This window comes from Megascapheus bottae, chromosome 28, assembly GCF_031878675.1.
Source record: "Megascapheus bottae isolate mThoBot1 chromosome 28, mThoBot2.hap1, whole genome shotgun sequence".
Taxonomy (NCBI): domain Eukaryota; kingdom Metazoa; phylum Chordata; class Mammalia; order Rodentia; family Geomyidae; genus Megascapheus; species Megascapheus bottae.
Window position 1 is genome coordinate 13,555,102 of NC_143536.1, and position 21,678 is coordinate 13,576,779.

Sequence of the window (21,678 nt, forward strand, 5' to 3'; positions counted from 1 at the left end):
CCTCTCTTCCTCTATGCTCCCACAGTGGGCTGTATGGATCTCAGGGTTTTTTTTGTTTCTTTTTCTTTTTTGTCTGATACTTGGACTCAAACGTGGTACCTAATGCTTTTGCTCATTCACTGGTGCTTTACCAACTGAGCCATGCCTACAATTCCTTTTTTATTTTTCCCCAGTCAGAGGTATATGTGTTTCCTGGCACATGATCTCAGGGGCCTGGGCATTGTCCCTGAGTTTTGCTCAAGGCTAGCATTATGCCACTTGGAAGTAAACACAGATTCACTTCTTGCATTTTTAGAGGTTAAATGGAGGTAAGAGTCTCAGGTGCTTTTCTGCCAAACCTGGTTTTGAACTGCCATCCTCAGATCTCAGCCTCCTGAGTAGCTAGGATTATAAGCATGAGCCACTAGTGCCTGGCCCAGTCAGAATTATTATCATTATTATTTTTTTTTTTGCCAGTCCTGGGGCATCAACTCTGGACCTAACCACTGTTCATGGGCTTTCCTCAAGACTAGTGTTCTCCCACTTGAGCCACAGCACCACTTCTGGCTTTTACTGTCTATGTGGTACCAAGGAATCGAATCCAGGGATTCATGAATACTAGGCAAGCACTTTACTATTGGGCCATGTTCCTAGCCCCCCAGTAAAAAATTCTTGATGGCCTGAATTGTTGGTGTATCTGTTTTCCCCACTAAGCTGTCACTTTGTTTTTTTCAGAGCCAAGACCTCTTTGAGAGAAAACTGATCTAGCCAGGAATTTGGCCATACTAAGTCAGCTGATACCTAAGTAGAGCTCTGTGCTCTGAAGGGTCACTCTCCACAGAATTCTATCTCCCTGTGGATGCCTCTCAAGGAAAGCCTGGCTGAGGTGAGTAGTCTCAGCCTACAGTCGTCCCAGGATAGCAGAAATACTAGGATACTGTTAGAACAGCTTTCAACAATGCTTTTCTTTTTTTTTTTTGGGGGGGGGGTAGGTTGTGGGACTTGAACTCTGAGCCTGGGCATTATCCCTGAGCTCTTCAGCTCAAGGCTACCGCCCTACCCCCTAAGCCACAGTGTCACTTCTGGTTTTCTGATGGTTAATTGGAGATAAGAGTCTCACACACTTTTTAGTGCCTGGGCTGGCTTTGAACGTCAATCCTCAAATCTCAGGCTTCTGAGTAGCTAGGATTAAGGTGTGAGCTACCTCACCTGGCTGCAATGCTTGTTTTCTTTGTTCAGATTTTTCAGAAAACTTCACACAAATTTAACTGCTCAGTAGAGACCCTATTCTCCACAGGGTTTTGCTGTGTAGATCAAGCTTGCCTCAATCTTGTATTTCTCCAGTCACAGCTTCTCAAAGTGCTGATACTACAGGTGTAAGCCATTACTCTCAGCTCTCTAACTTTTTGCCAGTCCTGAGGCTTGAACCCAGGGCCTGGGCACTGTCCCTCAACTTTGTTCAAGGATACCATTTGAGCCACGGTGCCACTTCCGTTTTGTTGTTGTTTATGTGGTACCAAAGAATTGAACCCAGGGCTTCGTGCATGCTAGGTAAGTGCTCTACAATTAGACCATGCTCCCAGCCCTCTTTAACTTCTTAATCCTAGAAAACTAAGATAAATTTACTTATTTGGATTTAATTTTTTAAAAAGGAAGAAAAAAAAACTTACATAGAAGGACAGGTGGGTAATTATGTCTCATCTTTTCCTCAGGCCTTTCTCCAAAGGTATAATAATATTTATCTTACTGTCTCCTCCCCATTCCTCACACCCAGCTTTTTTTTTTTTTTTTTTTTTTTTTTTTTGCCAGTTCTGGGGCTTGAACTCAGGGCCTGAACACTGTCCTTGGGGCTTTCCTCAAGGCTAGCTAGCGCTCTAACACACCACAGCACCACTTCCAGCTTTTTCTATGTATGTGGTACCGAAAAATCAAACCTGAGTCATTGTGCAAGCACTCTACCGCTAGGCCAAACTCCTGACCCCCCACCCCCAGCTTTTTAAGACAGGGTCACTATGTAGTTGCAGGCCGGCCTTAAACTTGCATTAGCCTCCTAAGTGCTGGGATTTCAGATGCGTACCATCACGCTCAGCTTCAAATTTCCTTTAAAACTCTTTAAGGATGCCCATGGAAAACACTGCCGGTTTTAAGCTCCACAGTGAATAACAATGGGGGAATAGACTTCTACATGTGAGTGTTATTGCCAGATGGGGCACCTGTCTAGCATGTGTGAGGCTCTGGGTCCAATCAGACTAGTTACCAATTGGTGATGGTATTCGTGGGCGAAGGTAATCTGCTGAGGCTGCTCGAGTTTGAAACATCTGTGACATGGGAGGAGAGGGTGCTCTTTGGCCCAGTAAAGATGCATTAGGTTCCAAATTCCCCATAAGGCCACTCAGAAGATTGGAAGAAGCAGGTCTCTGAACTGGTTGACCCAGAAGTTCCTAAAAGGCAGAAAGCCAAATCTCGATGAACAAATCAAGTTGTTCCTATTAGTCACAATCTTTGGATAACAGACTGAACTTTTGGAAGCCAAATGATGAATCCCCTTGGCCTTCACTGAGAGATAGGGCATGTGTCTACGCAACACTGCTTTGAATGTTCAGCTAGCCCCAATTGCTTTAAGTTAGTGTAACAATACAAGTCAGGTACTTAAAAATTCCACAGAGAATGCAAAGACTTTTTTAAAATTATTTTTTTAAATATGCTTTACCACAGTGGCAAATTTATTAAAATGAAGGAAATTATATTTTATCATCCAAAGTCCATTTTTAACTTTTATCTTCTCTTTTTTGGTTGGGAATTGAACACAGATGTTGCAATTGCTAGGCATTGTGATTGAGCTACATTCCAGCCCTATTATTATTATTTTGGGGCTGTGGTGCTTGAACTCTGCTTGGGTGCTGTCCCTGAGCTCTTCAGCTCAAGGCTGTTGCCTTATCCTTGAGCCAAGTATCACTTCCTGTTTTATAGAGGTTAACTGGAGATAAAGAGTCTCAGGTCCTTTTGTGTCCAGGCTGGCTTTGAGCCTTGATCCTCAGATCTCAGCCTCCTGAGTAGCTAGGATTACAGGAGTGAACCACTGTGCCTGGCTCTATTATTTTTTTGCCACTCCTGGGCCTTCAACTCAGGGCCTGGGCACCATCCTTGGGCTTTCTCAAGGCTAGAGCTCTACCACTTGAGCCAAAGCACCATTTCTGGCTTTTTTCTATGTATGTGGTACGGAGGAATCGAACCCGGTCTCTGTGCATGCTAGGCAAGCACTCTACCACTAAGCTAAACTCACGGCCCCTATAATTATTTTTTTAATGAAGAAAAAAACCTCATTTCCATTTATTGGAATTCATTTCAATAAATATTTTATATGGTCAAATACACATATGTATTATACCTGTGTTCCTCTCCTTATTCTCCTTTGGGTAGTTATTTTGCCTGTCCTGGGGATTGAACTCAGGGCCTGGGCACTATCCTTGGGCTTTCCTCTACCACTTGAGCCACAACACCACTTCCAGCTTTTTATTTATGTGGTACACCAAGGAATCCAACTTGGGTCTTCATGCAAGCTAGGCAAGCACTCTACTTCTAGGCCAACAGCCCTGGGAAATTATCTTTGAAAGCTAATCAGCTTTCCTAGTTCCCTTATTGAAATTAGAACTATAGCCAGGCAATGTGGGTCATTTGCTAAGGCCCAAGTCTGCACTACTACATAAAAGCAGTTCAGAAATCTGATGTGAAGACTCAAGAGGGCTTCATTTACGACCAACACTCATGTATAACTAATGTATGCTAATAGAGAGAAATGAAGACTACCTTACCTGCAAGATGTTCTTTGAGATAGACTGGCCTGGGATCTCAGCAGGGGGTATCAAATGGCTTTCAAGATTTCGCTAGGAAAACAAAACAGAACAAGAAACTAGTTTTAACTCTTAACACACTTCAATTTAGACTGAGATAAGAGACAACTGGTGTTTAACTCAGACCAACCTGATACAGTCTCATCACATAGGTCCAAAAAACCAGGGAAGACTTACATGTACATTCACAATCCTCATTGAAACTGCCCCAGTGCTAATTCTAGTTTGTTTCGTTGTAACACCACAACCAAAGGATGAAAACAGAACATGGTGAAACTGGGACGCCCTTATTTAGTAAGAAACCACCAATAAAACCAGTTAGTACTTTATGGATTTTAACTTTTGATGAAACTCTTGACTGTTTTCAGTAACAAGAATTACTGATGGAGGGGAGGGGCGGGAGTTTGGCCTAATGGTGGGGTGCTTGCTTAGCATGAAGGAAGACCCGGGTTCCTCGGTACCCCATACATAGAAAAAAAAAAAAAGCTGGAAGTAGTGCTGTGCCTCAAGTGGTAGGGTTCTAGCCTTGAGAAAACCCAGAACAGTGCTCAGGCCCTGAGTCCAATCCCAGGACTGGGGGGGGAAAAATGGAGGTGTTGCTCAGTGGTTTAGTGCTTATAAAACTGTTTCCTCCAAATATAGCAAAGCCATGTATGGCGGCTTATGGCTATAATCCTACCTACTCAGGAGCAGAGGTAGGATGGGTTGTGGTTCAAGGTCAACTAAAGCAAAAAAAAGTTGGTGAGCCATCCCACTTCTCCCTCCATCCCCTTGCCACTTGTCATGGGCACAATGATGCATGCCTACTTACATGGGTAGCATAACAAAGATTGAAGCCCAGATCAACAATCCCAAAGGTAACTAAAGCAAAACAAGCTAGGGATTCTGGCTCAAGTAGTAAGGCACTTGCTTAATGAACATAAGGCCCTAGTACCAACCAAAAAAGGTCAACACTAATAAAAGATGGCTGCAGTGGCCTACAGCTGTAGGAGTCTTAGGCAGAGGATTATGAGTTTGAGGTCAGACTGAACTACATAGTAGGATCTATCTCAAAAAAATGTCTGGGGATATAGCTTAGAATGCTTCCCTCAGCACCTCACCTCATCTCCAATTAACCACCATAAAATCGGAAATGGTACTGTTTCTTAAAAGTCATAGAGCACTATTAGCCTTGAGTGAAAAAAGCTCAGGAACTGGTCTCAGGCCCTGAGTTCAAACCCCATGAAGGACCAGAAACAAAAACAAAAAGTAAAACCAATAACAGCCTGAGGAGGCAAGAGGCATGGTTGAAGAGGTAGAATGCCAGCCTTAAGTAAAAAAACTAAAGGACAATACGCATGCCCTGAGTTCAAACCCCAATACTGACACCCCCCCCAAAAAAAACCTAAACATGTATTGCTATTGACAATGTAGTTGCCTTCAGCTTCTAGACAAGGGTTAGGAGGCTAAACCCAAATGGTAAATAGCAACCAAGTGATTAAGCAACTAAATAAGCCAGCTTTCCCTATTCCTGTCTGCCCTTGCTTCTGCATCACTTTGTATCAGGGGCAGCCATGTTAATACATGCTTTGCTAAACAGTTTTATGACAAGCAGAACCATATGCTGTTACCCTGTAAGCTATCTATAGGCCTAAAAGTTTAAAGATATAACTCCAAGCTGGGTGTGGTGGCTTACGCCTGTAATCCTAGCTACTCAAGAGGCTGAGATCTGAGGATTGCGTTTCAGAGCCAGCTCAGGCACTAAAGTCCATAAGACTCATCTCCAAAACTGGAAGTGGTGCTGTGGCTCATGAGATAGGATAGTGGCTGAAAAGCTCAGGAACAATGTCCAAGCTCAGAGGTAGGGCGGTAACCTACATCAGAAGAGCTCAGGGATAGTACCCAAGACCAGAGTTCAAGCCTCAGGACTGACAAAAAGAAAAAAGATATAACTCTATCTAGTAATTTGTATGATGACTGACAATTTGCCTAGTCAAGAAATCCTACTTATTTAGGAAGCTGAGGATCGCTGCTCAGGGACAGCCCGGGAAGATAAATCTGAGACTCTTGTCTGTGATCAATCAGCAAAAAGCTGGAAGAAAGGTGTGGCCCAAGTGGTAGACCACTAGCCTCAAATGAAAAAGCTAAGCAAGAATGCATGGTTGTGCGTTCAAGCCCAAGTAATGTCATTCCCCTTCCCCCACAAATGCAAAGATGAAAAGATTTCTGTAAAAATATTGTAAGTTGTGTTAACTTCAGATACTGAATAACCAGAAAATTTTCTCTGGCGCCCATCCAAAATTATAATTTTTTTTCTTTGTTCTGCTTAATGCTGGGGATGGAGTACAGTACCTCACACATGCTAGGCAAGTGCTCTATCATTAGCTTTATTCTTATCCCATCTTTGTTTTTTGTTTGTTTTTGCCAGTCCTGGTGCTTGAACTCAGGGCCTGGGCACTGTCCTTGGACTTTCTCAAGGCTGGCAGTCTACCACTTGAACCACAATACCACGTCCTGCTTTTCCTATGTATGTGGTATCAAGGAATCAAACTCAGGGCCTTGTGCATGCTTGGCAAGCACTCTACCATTAGACCATGCTCCTGGCCCATATATGTTTTTGGTTTTTTGTGGGTCATGGAGCTTGAACTCAAGACTGGGTTTTGTCCCTGAGTTCTTCAGCTCAAGGCTACCACCCTATCCTTGAGCCAAGCCCCATTTCCCATTTTCTAGAGGTTAACTGGATATAGGAGTCTCAAGTCCTTTTGTGCCTGGGCTGGCTTTGAACCTTGATCCTCAGATCTCAGCCTCCTGAGTAGCTAGGATTATAGGCGTGAGCCACCATGCCCGGCCTATATCAGTTTTTTAAAAGCAGCAATTTAATTAAGTTATCCATGAATTACGTAAGATTCAGCCTTTTGACTTTTGACTGTGACATGATATATACACATTAGCTTCGGGCTTTGTTGTTGTATTGTAGTACTAGAATAGTTTGAACTCAAGGCTCCATGCTCATTCTGCTTATCCACTTGGGTGATGCCTGCAGCCTAGCTTTTGGCTGGGTATTTTGAAGACAGAGTCTGAAAAACAGTTCTGTTTAGGTTAGCCTCAAACCATTATCCTGTAGATTTAGCCTCCTGAACAACTAGGACTAAAGGCACAAGCCACTGGCACCTTTTAGTAAGGCTTACTTTTGATAATAGTTGGTATCAAACAGTAAAACAGTTATTACATAAAAATGTCAAGAGCCAAAGAACTAAAGAATTTTTAACCTTTTTTTTTTTTTTGCCATGGGGCTTGAACTCAGGACCTCGACACTGTCCCTGAGCTCTTCAGCTCAAGCCCAGCACTCTACCATTTTGAGTCACAGTACCACTTCTGGTTTTCTGGTAGATAATTGGGGGTGAGTCTCATGGACTTTCCTGCCTGGGCTGGCTTTGAACTACAACTCTTATATCGCAGAATTTACCGGCATGAGCCACTGGTTTTTGGCTTTCAAAACCCTTAAAAAAAATCCATTTACCATGTAATAGGTTAGATAGTGAAATTGAAAGAAGGGAAAGGAAAAAGCTCAATAAGAAGGTGTATGCTAAATACTTACACCGACTTTGGGTTGAGAAGGCAAAGTCCCACTTGCCTTCATGGTGCTCACAAGCTTGTTGAATGCAGTCATGTCTCCATCTTTCTTCAATGGTCGGTTGCCAGTTACAGCACTCAGGGTCTCTTCTAAGTGTTCTGCCATGAAAGGTGTTGAATTGTTCACACGCTGGTCCACTTTCAGGCCCTTGAGTCCTGCTTCCACCTCTTCCACTGATAGCACCACGCCTGAATGCGCTGAAGAGTCGACAGAGTCCTCATTATGCCCAGCAAGGAAGATTTGGTAGCACTTTTCTCTCATTAGAGATTACCATAACTATGGTAAAGATAGTTCATTTCATAATTGAAATGAGACTTTTACACAAGGATAACATTGAAAACAACTGTGAATATGCAATGTGATAGTTGGTTTAGTGAGAAGGCTGTAATTATTTATGTATGTATAGAGAGATGGCATACACTCGACCTATTTTGGGAGTGAGGAGTATTAGGATTTGCACTTGGCCTTCTGCTCGTGAGGCAGGTGCTTTATTTATTTATTTATTGGTCATTTATTTATTTTTTGGTCGTTTGTGGGGCTTAAACTCAGAGCCTGGGCGTTGTCCCTGAGCTACCTACCACTCTACCCCTTGAGACACAGCACCACTCCCAGTTTTCTAGTGCTTAACTGGAGATGAGTCTCATGGACTTTAGTGCCTGGGCTGGCTTTGAACTGTGATCCTCAGATCTCAGCTTCCTGAGTAGCTAGAATTATAGGCATGAGCCATCATGCCGGCTATAGGCAGGTGCTTTATTACTGAACCAAGTCTCTAAGTCTTAGGGCATCACTTTTTGCCCGAGTCTGCCTAGACTGTGATCCTCCTTATCTATGTCTGTCCCCAGAGAAGTTTTCAGACATGAGCACTTAGCATGTGACTCTAATGGGTGATGGGTGACCAAAACTATGAGGTAGACACAAGAATCCTAACAGTCAGATCGACAAGACTGCTGGTCTGTATATACATACTAAGGCTGTTAGAACGAGTTGTTACTTTGATGGTTTAATAGCCTCAACAGGAACATGGGTAGAGGAGTACTAGTGGCTTACCAGAAGAGTGCCTGCTTAGCAAGTGTGAGGCCCTGGGTTTAAAAAGAACATGGCAGGGCCAGGAGTTTGGCCTAGTGGTAGAGTTTGGCCTAGTGGTAGAGTGCTTGCTTAGCATGCACAAAGACCCAGGTTTGATTCCCCGGTACTACATTCACAGAAAAGCTGGAAGTGGTGCTGTGGCTCAGGTGGTAGAGCACCAGACTTGAGGAAAGCCCAAGGACAGTGCTCAGTCCCTGAGTTCAATCTCCAGGACTGGCCAAAAAAAACAAAAAACAAAAAAAAACATGGTGCATTGCGATGGCTAGAGCATTGACTGGTGTTATAACTGGGCCAAAGGCAATATGGTAAGAAAAAAGTACTGTTCATGGGACACTCACTGCTCACTAATTAGCAGTTTCTCAAAACTATGTAGAAAAAAATTAGTCTTTGAAGAACATTCCTCAATCCCTCCTGTAGACTGGACATGATAAAACAGTAATTTAGGACCAAATACCTTAATACCATCCTATCTAAATCTCATCAGATACTGAAAGCAGAGTCTCAACAAACACTTACAGCTCTCTTTAAGTTTTTCTTTATTTGCAGAAAGGCTGGAAAGAAGAGGTTTTAAATCCACTTTGGCTTTTTGTAGCATTTCCAAAATGTCCACTTTATTTTCCGCATGGTCTTCCAATGGTATAGGAGCAAAGTAATTCCCCGAGTTCTGTCCAGGAGAGAGGATGGCTTGCTCCAGTCCTGACATTGTAAATAAAATATGCACAATGGATCCCAATTAATAGAGAAATTCATCTGTTATAGTTCTAGGACGACACAAACTGAAGGTTCCTCAGTACCCAAATGGCCTCTAATCCTTATGGACCTAAGACTAACAAAGGCAGAGAAAGGCTGAGTCTCCATTCAAGGGAAGAGTCTGAAGCCTTGTTACCTGCAAGTCTTTCTAGCTCTTCATGTGGTGTTGACCCAAGGCTGCTGGATCTGCTTCCAGATTGGCTAGGGTTAGAGAACCACCTACTGAATCGACTGGCAGAGACTGATCCTTCTCCCAAAACATCTTCAATCATCTAAAGAGAAAGACAGGAGCCAAGATGACAATTTCTAGGCAAAATGGGATAAAATTCAAATTTTAAGAGTCACTTTCAAATTCTTTAGTGCCAAGGTTATAAGCAACAAGACATCAACTATGAGAAAGTGTTCAAAGAAAACTCTAGGGCCCACTGGACGTGATGGCTCACGCCTGTAATCCTAGCCACTCAGGAGGCTGAGATCTGAGGATCAAAGTTCAAAGCCAGCCCAGGCACAAAAGGACCTGAGAATCTTACCTCCAGTTAAACTCTAGAAAACAGGAAATAGGGCTTAACTCAAGGGTAGGGCGGTAGCCTTGAAGCTGAAGACCTCAGGGACAGCGTCCAGGCTGAGTTCAAGCTCCGTGGCCCACAAAAAGAAAAAAAAAAGTCCAGGGTTTATATATACCTGATGATCTCAAAACAAGGAGTATCAGGGAATGCATCCTAACTTCAGTAGGCAAAGCTAAAAAAAAGCAGAGGTCATAAAGATCCCTGGAAGTAGAGATGTGGCTCAAGTGGTAGAACACCAGCTTTTGAGTGAAAAATCCAAATGAGAGCACAAGGCCCTAAATTCAAGCCTCAGTCCCAGTCCAAAATTAATCTTTTATCTGGGTATGGCAGTCCATGCCTGCACTTGGGAGGCTGAGGCAGGAAGATCAAAAATCAAAGCCTGGGGCCAGGAGTGTGGCCTAGTGGTAGAGTGCTTGCCTAGAATGCACAAAGCCCTGGATTCAATTCCTTAATATCACATACACAGGAAAAATCCAGTAGTGCTGTGGTTGAAGTAGTAGTAGTAGTAGCCTTTAACACAAAAAAGCTCAAGGACAGTGCTCAGGTCCAGAGTTCAAATCCCAGAACTAGCAAAAAAAACAAAAACAAAAATAAAAATTCAAGGCCTTCTTGGGCTGCAAGGCAAGACCTTGTCTCAAAAACAAAACAAAACGAAAAAACAATCTCCTCACCTCAAAAGAATAATAATTCTGCTGGGTACTGGTGGCTCATACCTATAATCCTAGCTACTTGGGAGGCTGAGATCTGAGGATCATGATTCAAAGCCAGCTGGGGCAACCAAGTCTGTGAGGCTTTTTTTTTTTTTTTTTTTTTTTTTTAGAGCTTTACCACTTGAGCCATAGTTCCTGCTTTTTTTTATGTATGTGGTACCAAGGAATCAAACCCGGGTCTTCATGCATGCTAGGTAAATGCAAACATGCAAACACGCAAACACGCAAACACGCAAACACACACACACACACACACACACACACACACACACACACACACACACACACACACACACACACACACACACACACCACTGACTTTTCCATTCAATAAATTCAGTTAAATATCCAACTTGGTCTTTCTGCCTGACAGAAATAGTGACTCTGGGATACTTGAATTCTGGAACCCAGTTTCCAGTCAATGATCAGATAGTGAAGGTTTTTGTTTTGGAAGAACATTTACACAATATGTATCTCTAAGTGACAAAATACTTCTCTCAAAAGTATTTTTATCATGGCTCCAGAGGTAGGGCAGGGTAGCCTTGAGCTGAAGAGCTCAGGGATAGCATCCAGGCCCACAGTTCCAGCCTCATGACCAAAAAAAAAAAAAAAAAAAACCAAACCAAAACAGAACAAAAACAAAAAAACCACGTAATTTAATTCAAGACCTTAATTTGTTATTCTTTCTTAAACTGTTTTCAGTAACTTTTTTTTTTTGCCAATCCTGGGGCTTGAACTCAAGGCCTGAGCACTGTCCTTGGGTTTTCCTCAAAACTAGAGCTATACCAACTGAGCCACAGCACCACTTTCGGCTTTCTATGTATGTGCTACCGAGAAATCAAACCCAGGGCTTTGTGCATGCTAGACAAGCCCTCTACCTCTAGGCCAAACTCCTGGTCCATGGAACTGTTTTCAGAGAAACTATTCAAACAATTCTCATTACATTCCACCACAATTCTCATCACATTTCACTCATACATTCACAAGGCTAGCTTTCAAGTGAACTAATTTTGCACTGACATAACAGCATCACAATGCAGGGCATGGTGGCTCACACCTGTAATCCTAGCTACTCAGGAGGCTGAGATCTGAGGATCAGTGTTCAAAGCCAGCCCCTGCACTAAAGAACATAAAACTCTTATTTCTAATTAACCTCTAGAATTGGGTAATGGGGCTGAGGCTTAGGGGATAGAACAGTAGCCTTGAGCTGAAGAGCTCTGGGAGAGTGCCCAGACACAGAGTTCAAGTCCCATGACCCACACAGGCACACAAAAAAGCCATCATGAATGATGTTACTTATAAAAGTATCATAAACTATGTTTCACAATAGAAACATTGAGGAGTGTAACCTAACTACAACAACCTAATGTTAAAACAGAAACCATAATTAAGTTATTCAAAATGTTTCAGTGTTGGAAAAAATGGGATTTTTTTTTTTATCAATAACAGAAATGACTTTGCAGGTTAACTTTGTTCCTCTCTTATTGCTTAGGAAAGAAGTCAGAAGATATAAACACACAACTCACACAAAAAAAGCATGAAAATGGACAGGAATAAAGTATACGGACATTTTCTGAAGGTATTTAAATATTGAGAAACTAACTTCCACACATACATACTCATAAGTTACTTTCAGTGCTTTCCTGAGTGAAATCCACAGCCCTCTGACTTTTAGTTTGTTTTTCAGATAGTCTCTTTAAAAAAAATTTTTTTTGGGCAGTCCTTGGAGTTGAACTCTGGGCCTGGGCACTGTCCTCTTTAGCTCAAGACTAACACTCTACCACTTCGAGCCAAAGCATAACTTCAGTCTCTCTGGGCTTGCTCTAGGCTGAGATCCTATCTCTGCCTCCCAAGTAGCTGTGACTATAGGTGTCTACCATTATGTCTGGCTTCTTTCGGGGATAAGATCACACAATTTTTGCCCATATCAGTATCAAACCAAAAGCTTTTGTCTGTTATGTTATAGGTATAAGACAACCATGCCATTTAGCTCATTTCCATATTTTTATTAGTCATCCTTTTTTAAATTTTTGTTTTGTCAGTCTTGAGGCTTGAACTCAGAGCCTGGGCTGTATCCCTAAGCAAAGCTAGCACTCCATCACTTGAGCCACAGTACTACTCCGAGCCTTTTCTGTTTATGTGGTACTCAGGAATCAAACACATGGCTTCATATATGTTAGGCAAGCACTCTAACCACAAATTTTGTTTTATGCACATGTTGTGGAAATAATTTCAAGAAACTAATATTACTTCCCCCCGCCCCTGCCAGTCCTGGGGCTTGAACTCAGAGCCTGAGCACTGTTCTTGGGTTTTCTCAAAGCTAGAGCTCTACCACTTGAGCCACAACACCACTTCTTTTTCTGTGTATGTGGTACTGAGGAATCGAAGAAGGGTCTTCATGTTCATGCATGGTAGGCAAGTGTTCCCGTCCCCTCCCCCATGCTTTTTTTTTTTTTTTTTTTTTTGGTTGGTGGTAGTTCTGGAACTCTGGGCCTGGGACCTGTTCCTGAGCTCTTCAGCTCAAGGCTAGTGCCCCACCCCTGGAGCCACAGCCCCACCTCCCCTTTTCCAGTGTTAATTGGAGATAAGGGTCTCAGTCTTTAATGCCTGGGCTGGCTTTGAACCATGATCCTCAGATCTCAGCTCCTGAGTAGCTAGGATTACAGGCGTGAACCACTGTGCCAGCTCCCTCCCCCACTTTTTAAGATGGGTTCTTGTTATGGGAACAGGTCAAGCTTATAGCAGGCTATATAACACTGTAGCTGTTAATCCTCTTTCCTCTTTCTCTGCATGCTACAGTCACTTTTACTACAGAGCAAGCTGGGATTTCTAACAGCAGACCCTTCTTCATGTCTGCTGGTAAAGGAAACGGAGACCTAGACACATAAGCCTCAACTAAGTCAACGAACCCTCTGCCATGTCCTTATCAACCACCAGTTGACTAAGGAGCTGGGAGCGATGCTGCTCATATTTCCGCCAGCCTTAGGAAAGACTTCTATTTTTGATGTGGTACTCAAGTTTAAACTCAGGGTTTCTCACTTGTTAGCCATAACCACTTGAGTCCATGCTGCCAGCCTTTCCTGCTTTAGTCATTTTTTAAAGATAAGGTCTCAGGTTTTTTTGCCTTAAGCTAGCTTTGGATGGTGTTCCTCCCACCTATCCCTTTGGTGTAGCTTGTAGTAATTCTCATACCTATTATCTGTTGAGAAAGGATCTCCCTTTTTTCCTGGATTAGTTTTGAACTGTGATCCTCCAGATCTTTGCCTCTGAGTAGCTGCTCCATCATGCCTGCCTTTACACCTCCATCCCCTCAAACTTTTGATGGTACTGGAGGATTTAAAGTCACAATATGATTGCTAGGTAGGTCCTAGGACTGGCACACTCACAGAAAAAAAGAGGAAGTTCAGAAACTCATATGACCACTTGGTGTTGCTGTAACATCTATAGCATTTGTACTTTGTACTGACACTTGGCCTTTTACCATAGAGAAGGTAAAAACTCACCTTAGGCCCTGTACCTCCCCTGTGCGGGCTTAGTCATTCAGGTTGGGAAATAGGTTATGTCTGGGCATGTGGTAATCAAACAGGCGCAGAAGTGTACCAACCATCAGTTTTTTTTGTTTGTTTTTGTTTTGCCAGTCTGGGGCTTGAGCTCTGGACCTGAGCGATGTCCTTGGGATTTCTCAAGGCTAGTGCTCTACCACTTGAGTCCCAGCACCATTTCTGGCATTTTTTCTATGTTTGTGGTACAGAGGAATAGAACCCAGGTCTTAAGACTCACTATGAATCCCAGACTAATCTTGAATTCTTGAACCTTTTCCCAGTCTCCAAGTGCTAGAGTGACAGATATATGCCACCATACCTAGCTTCCAATCACATTTATAAATGTGCTACTACACTCACCGAAGCCAAGCATGGCACCTTATCAAGGTTAAAGAACTCATTGAAGTCAAATTCTCCTGGGGCCTGTTCAGGCAGGACGGCATCTCGGGGTACCTCCTGATCAGTAGTGGGCTCCTGGGCCAGGATGACCTCCACCTCGTCCTCTTCAGCCACGCCTCCATTGCACTCCACTATGCCTGGAAGCAAAACCACGACAGAAATGTTCTGATGAAGTAAACATCTCCAGTAGTTCTCTGTAGCTTTGGCTACATGCAGAAAAGCCACAGATGACTTTAAAACAGACTAAAGACTACTGTACTTTTCAACATAACAGTGCAGCATTTACTGTTCTCTTTCTAGGAGCTGGATGAGGAAAAAAGGCTTAATATCTGTAGAGAATATAACACTATAGAGCATGCATGGGGAACATTCTGTAAGGTTGGGTGAAATAATTTGGTATATGATGGGACAGACATGTATGCTTCCCTGCTGCCTGTGGCCTGTCTGCTTTTATGTATTATTTTGTATGGGCTGTGAATGATAACTATGGAAATGCCTGCTGGCAAAAAGGCTTCCTATCTCCTATAGGAAAATGATTTTGGCCTCCTTTAAGTACCTGAAGTCCTTACTATGTTCTTTTTTTTTTTTTTTTTTTTTTTTTGGTGGGTCATGGGGCTTGAACTCAACACTGGACCTGGGCACTGTCCCTGAGCTCTTCAGCTCAAGGCTGCCGCCCTACTCATTGAACCACAGCCCCAACTCCCCTTTTCTAATGATTGGAGATGAGAGTCTCATGGTCTTAGTGCCCAGGCTAGCTTTGAACCAAGATACTCAGATCTCAGCTTCCTGAGTAGCTAGATTACAGGCATGAGTCACCACACCCCAACTGTGTTCTTTTTCTAATAAGTTCTGAGGCTTCAAGTCAGGCCTGGGCACTGTCCTTGAGTTTTTGTGCTCAAAGCAAGTGCTCTAATATTTGAGATCTACTTTGGGCTTTTCTGGTATTTAATAGGGAGTCTTATGAGCTTTCCTGCCTGGGCTGGCTTTGAACCACAAGCCTCAGGTCTGAACCTCCTGAATAGCTAGGATTATAGGCGTGAGCCACTAGTACCTAGCTGACTCTTACTTATTTCTCCATGCCTAGAATACTATCCTCGTACTTCATGCTTCTCACCGTAATAGAAAGACAGGTGCATAGGACCATATCCAGATTCTAACTGAGAAAGAATCTCAAATACTTTTTTGCCTGCCTAGAACCACAGTCCTCTTCATTCCAGCCTTCCGTGTAGCTGGGTAACAAGTACACACCACCACACCCACTGGTTGAATTGGGATCTTGTGAATTCTTTTCCTGGGCTGGCCTTGAACTGGGATACTTCCAATTTTAGCTTTCATAGTAGCCACTGTACCTAGCTTGGTTTGAGGATTGATATGAGATGGTCCATCACCAGGATGAAGAAGGTTCGCTTTGAGCCCACAGTGTGGTGTTCAACTTCCAGGTTTACTGGCTTCCTCACTTACCCACCTATGAAGTGGACATAAAAATATCTCCACTGGGGCCGGGAGTTTGGCCGAGTGGTAGAGTGCTTGCCTAGCATGCACGGAGACCCTGGTTCTATTCCTTGGTACCACATACATAGAAAAAATGCCAGAAGTGGTGCTGAGGCTCAAGCGATAGAGCTCTAACCTTGAGAAAGTCCAAGAAAAGTGCTCAGGCCCCGAGCTCAAGCCCAGGACTGGAAAAAAAAAAAAAAAAAATATATATATATATATCCACTGTAGCAACACAATATCATGTATGTTATGTACAGTTCAAGAAATGAAAGTCCTCTTTATTCTTACATGTCTCACACTCCCCCTCCCACCCCCAAATCCATAAAGTGCCATCACGTGGTAGGTGATACTTTTCTGATTATGTAGCAGGCAGAAGTTAAGGACAGAGTATCAGGGGCCAGGAGTTTGGCATAGTGATAGAGTTCTTGCCTAGTATGCACGAAGACCCAGACTTGATTCCTTGGTACCACATACATAGAAAAAGCCAGAAATGGTGCTGTGGCTCAAGTAGTAGAGCTCTATCCTTGAGAAAGCCTAAGGATAGTGCTCAGGTCTTGAGTTCAAGCCCCAGGACTGGCAAAAAAGAAAAAAGAAAAAAAGAAATAGTATCAAGGTGCAAGTAGTGAATTCTTAATTAGGAAGGAGTTTGAAGATTAAGCTGTAATGCGGAAGTATGACAATGAAGCCAATGACAATCCCACCTTGTTTTATTTACAATAGTGAACTTCACTCCCAAACAAGGTTTGTGCTGACCTTCCTTTACAGAGGCTGTCCGTCGCCTTGTTCTTTTTCTGCCTTTGTGATCTTCTTCTAGTATCTTATCATCAAAGCCAGTCAGCTCAATGGTTTCGGATTGGCTTGTGGGTCCAGCTGAGAACCATTCCGGTTCTTCTTCAGTGTATGAATCATTTCTTCTTCGTTCCCCGAAGATACGCTTACTATCCCCAAACTCCCTCTGAAAAAGCACAAAATACCAACATTTTTAATCAAAGCATTTGAACATTCACCAAACTAGGAATGAAGTAGTGCTGAAGGGAAAAATGAGGAGACAAAGTTCCAGACATGAAGCCCACCATCCTTTTCCTCTGCCCACCCAGACCTACTTCGTCTAGTTCAGAGTGCACTGAGTTCATCCAGATTCTCAGATGATGCAGTGGGGTTGGAAAGGACGCTAAGGTGGTGCCTATCTAGCATGCATATGGCAAAAGCCACCAACACCCATCCAGTGTAAATGACTGTCAAGTCCCTAAGCACATGACACCTAAGAGACCAGAAGACAAACCCTGAAACGCTTGTCCTTGTAGTCCCTCTCTCGGTCTCGGTCTCGCTCTCTCAGATCACGCAGGTCCTTGTCACTGAGACGGTGGTCCTTCTCAAAAGTCCGGGCAGAGATTATCCTCCCGCTTCCAATCCTTCGCCCACCGAGCAGGCGAAGCCCATCACTGTCTTTCTCCAGTGGACTTCCTGAGCGCCGGGAGCTAACGGCAGCGGTCACGTGGCAGCCCCCGCCAAAGCTTCGTCTCTGTGGGCTGAGAACAACATCCAAGTCATCTTCTTTCACACGCTCTCGTGGATCTGGAAAGATGCCAGAGAGAAGTTAAGCAAACCCCAAGGATGACTGTTCTTCTCTAGGCTGTCTGTCCATGACTTGTAAGGGGAGGAGGAGGAGGAGGGTTGGAAAACACATCGGTATAACTGAGCTTATTAACAGATTTAGAGTAACACATACATGACAATGAAGACTGCAATTTTCTGCTTGTTTTTCTCTCTGGAGCAATAAACACATTTCACAATAAATGATTTTTTTGATCATTAGCCTCCTTAATGCCTTGTTTTGTCTTAAGAGTTTATCTGCACAAATTCTTAGCCAATATTTTTTCCACGAACAAACTACAATATGTGTGTTTGAAATAACTTATCAAAGGGTTAAGGTGTCTCTTCAATGGGCAGCATTGAACAGATGGGATATTCATACACAGAGAAAATGAACTTTACACTTGTTTATGCAAATCGATTCAAAATGTATCACACACTTAAATTTAAAACCCAAAACTGTAAAATTTAAATAAGATGTAAACAGAAATCTTTGTGGCAATGAGTTAGGTAACGTTTCTATGAGCGTGATTCATTTGAAAAATATGATAAATGGCACTTGATCAAAATTTTCTAAAAAAATCTATCCCTTGAAAGACACTGTTTAAAAAAGACAAGCCCCAGGCAGGGAATTAATATCTCAAAATATATTTTTCATAAAAGGTATAGGCAGAACATTAAAACTTAACTTTAAAAAAATGGGCTAGGAATGTGGCTTAATGGTGCTTGCCTAGCATGCATGAAGCCCTGGGTTTGACTTCTCAGTACCACATAAACAGAAAAAGCCAGAAAATGGCACTGTGGCTTAAGTGGTAGAGTGCTAGACTTGAGTAAAAGAATTCAGTGACAGGACTTAGGCCCTGAGTTCACACCCCAGGACCGGCAAAAAAGAAAAGAGAAAGAAAGACAGACAGACAGACAGAAAGAAAAGAAAAGAAAAGAAGGGGAGAGGGGGAGAACACAATCCAGTCCAGTGCAGGTCGTTATGCCTGTAATCCTAGCTACTCAGAAGGCTGAGATCTGAAAATCACAGTTTGAAGTTAGCCTAGGCAAGAAAAGTCTATGAAACTCCTATCTCTACCCACCAAAAAGCCTAAAGGAGAACTATGTTTTAAGTGGGAGAGAGCTAGCTTTGAGCATAAAAATAAAACCTCAGAGACAGTGTCCAGGCTCTAAGTTCAAGCCCCAGGACTGGCATAAATATAAATAAATAGACTAGCACATTGACAAATCTGCTGGCCATGTTTAGGCATGCCTCTGATCACAGCACTCAGAACACTAAGGCAGAAGGAAGAAGGCTGAGGAAGGAGGATCCTAACTTCCAGGCTAGCTTGAGCTACATAGTGAGATGTTGTCTGAAGGAAGGAAAAATAGGAGTTGTGGAGAAGGACAAATGATTTGAACAGACGTTGGAGCATAGAGGTTATACAGATAGCAAATAATATGCTAAGAAACTCAGTATCATTAGTCACTAGGGAAGTGTGTATTAAAACATGTGATACCATTATACACCTATTAGAATGGCTAAAATGAAAAAAGACTGACCATTCCAAGAGCTGGCGAGGATGTGGAACAAGCAGAACTCTCATACAGTGCTGGGGGAAATGTAAAACGATACAACCACTTTGGAAAACAGTTTGGCAGTTTTTCAAAACATTAAATATATATAGATATATCTAGCATATAACCTGATATAAATAAAAACTCAATTATATTGTAAGAAAAATAAACATTACCACATACAGAAAAATCTCTTTCTAGGAAAACTAGAAAACTGAAGATTAGCCCAAGGGAACAGTGAACAATCAAATAGCCCATTTCAGTCCTCTCACCAGGTACAGCTCTTCCATGACTTGGGATATACTTTTCCCCAATTTGTGTCCAAACAAAGATATGGATGGCTTTGGATTACTATGTCATGACTTGGTATACCGTGAATAACATTTGCAACACATTTGTGCAATATATATATTGTCCTTGGACTTTCTCAAGGCCAGAGCTCTACCACTTGAGCCTCAGCACCACTTCTGGCTTTTTTCTATGTATGTGGTACTGAGGATTCAAACCCGGGTCTTCATGCATGCTAGGCAAGCACTCTACCATTAGGCCAAACTGCGGCCCCATGTGCAATATATTTTTACAACCAGACAACATAGTAGTGTGTGTGCATGCATGTGTGTGTGCGCGCGTGTGCACCCATTCCGGGGCTTAAACTCAGAGCGTGGGTGCTGTCCCTGGGCTTTTCTGCTCAGGGCTTGTACTCTACCCACTTGAGCCATAGCTCCACTTCTGGCTTTTTGGTGGTTAACAAGAGTCCCATGGATTTTTTTTTTTTGCCTGGGTTGTAAGGTACGCAGATCTCAGCCTCCTGAGCAGCTAAGATGACAAATGTGAGCCAAAGGTGACTGGCTAACAATATAGTATACTATTACATGTGAACCTATTGAAGTTTACTCATTTCCACTGATATTCTAACTTCATCATTTTAGTGAGATCTCATGAAAGATGATTCTGTTGGAATAAATTATTTGAGCCGAGCACAGTGGCTCATACCTGTAATCCTCGCTACTCAGGAGTCCAAGACCTGAGGATCGCGGTTCAAAGCCAGCCTGGGCACTAAAAAGTCTGTGAGACTTTTATCTCCAATTAACCACCAGAAAACTGGAAGTGAGTGCTGTGGCTCAAGTGGTACAGTGCTAGTCTTGAGCTGAAGAGCTCAGGGACAGTGCCTAGGCCCTGGGGTAGTGTGGTAGCCTTAAGCTTGAAGAGCTCACGGACAATGTCCAAGTCCAAAGTTCAAGCCCCATGACCGACAAAAAAAAAAAAAGAATAAATTACTTGAGGGACATGAATGCACTAAGTGTACTGAGCAAGTATATATAGAATATTCTATCTCATTTAGAGTTAGCCATCTCCTCTTTGCTCAGTTCCAAACTTTTCATTCTTTTTTTTCTCAAATCAAAAAGATTTCTTGCCAGGTGCGGTGGCTCACACCTGTAATCCTAATCCTAGCTACTCAGGAGGCTGAGATCTGAGGATCACGGTTCAGAGGCAGCCCGGGCACTAACGTCCATGAGACTCTTATCTCTAACCACTAGAAAACCAGGAGTGGTGCTGAGGCTCAAGGGGTAGGGTGCTGGCCTTGAGCTGAAGAGCTCAGGGAGGACAGTACTTAGGCCCAGAGTTCAAGCCCCACAACCAGGAAAAAAAAAAATTCTTGTCACAAGTTCCTTGGCTGGCTTTCGTAAATGCCAGGGTCTCCATTTCACTCTTGACTCTTTCCTAGCTTAAAGTTATAGAAAAATCAACCTTTATTCCAGTCTCACCAATTCTAAACCTTGTATTCTAAGAACAGTCCATTATGAATAACTGCTAGTACTCATTTATACATGAGGACTGTCCCATATGTGGTATGACGTATGACGAGATCGCCAGAATAGCTTTATGTTACATACCACAATCTAACCCAGTTACACACATTCATGAAAGACATCAGTATTTTAATTCAGAAATACATAGCCTAACACTGGTATCTTTGGGAAGACTGACTTTACCCTGTAATTAGAAAGTATTCCGCTGATAAGTCTGTTTTTTTATGACATTTTTCACAGCTCAGCATGAAATCAGCAGCCAAGTGTGTTTCCAAAATCACTGTCCCACTCAAGTGACCATGCACTTACCTACTATCCTGCGCACCAAGGATGGTCGGTCTGAATCTGACTCTTTCTTCTGCATTTCTACTGGTGAGCTTCGCCCCGAAGTTGGGTAGAGAGAGGCATGCCATTTCTCAGGGTCCCAGACGCCATCACTACAGATCAAAAGGTACTGAAACACTTAGCATTTGCTAACTATATAGGTAGTCTAATTTCAATATGGTAGTGTAATTTCTAAACTTCAGATAGTAAGTTATGGAAATCCTTCACCATAGAAACCTTCATGGTTGGCTTCAGAATTGTTACTTTTTTTTGGTTTTGTTTTGTTCCTTCAGAATTGTTACTTCTTGGGCCTGGAGTTTGACCTAGTGGTTGCCTAGCATGCACGAAGACCCGGGTTCAATTCCTTGGTACCACATACATACAAAAAAGCCAGAAGTGG

At 42.8% G+C, this 21,678-nt stretch overlaps 1 protein-coding gene and 1 long non-coding RNA gene across 4 annotated transcripts in view; one reads left to right on the forward strand and one right to left on the reverse strand.

The window, feature by feature from the left end:
- Eif4enif1 (eukaryotic translation initiation factor 4E nuclear import factor 1) overlaps positions 1–21,678 on the reverse strand; it is a 57,263-nt gene that overhangs the window by 9,874 nt on the left and 25,711 nt on the right. For both annotated transcript variants that reach the window (XM_090320508.1, XM_090320507.1), the window contains 9 exons: positions 21,264–21,391; positions 17,273–17,565; positions 16,744–16,945; positions 14,458–14,633; positions 9,416–9,551; positions 9,046–9,225; positions 7,408–7,640; positions 3,792–3,863; positions 2,237–2,420 (listed from right to left, as the gene is read on the reverse strand). In XM_090320508.1, the coding sequence (XP_090176634.1) occupies positions 2,237–2,420; positions 3,792–3,863; positions 7,408–7,640; positions 9,046–9,225; positions 9,416–9,551; positions 14,458–14,633; positions 16,744–16,945; positions 17,273–17,565; positions 21,264–21,391 (1,604 nt within the window). The remainder of the gene's footprint in view (positions 1–2,236; positions 2,421–3,791; positions 3,864–7,407; positions 7,641–9,045; positions 9,226–9,415; positions 9,552–14,457; positions 14,634–16,743; positions 16,946–17,272; positions 17,566–21,263; positions 21,392–21,678) is intronic.
- LOC150045235 (uncharacterized) lies at positions 721–21,300 on the forward strand. Of its 2 annotated transcripts, none has more exons than XR_016532981.1 (3): positions 721–865; positions 12,048–12,134; positions 21,195–21,300. It is a non-coding gene; the product is annotated as an uncharacterized LOC150045235 (long non-coding RNA). The 2 variants fall into 2 exon arrangements; XR_016532980.1 differs by lacking the exon at positions 21,195–21,300 and adding an exon at positions 13,355–13,737.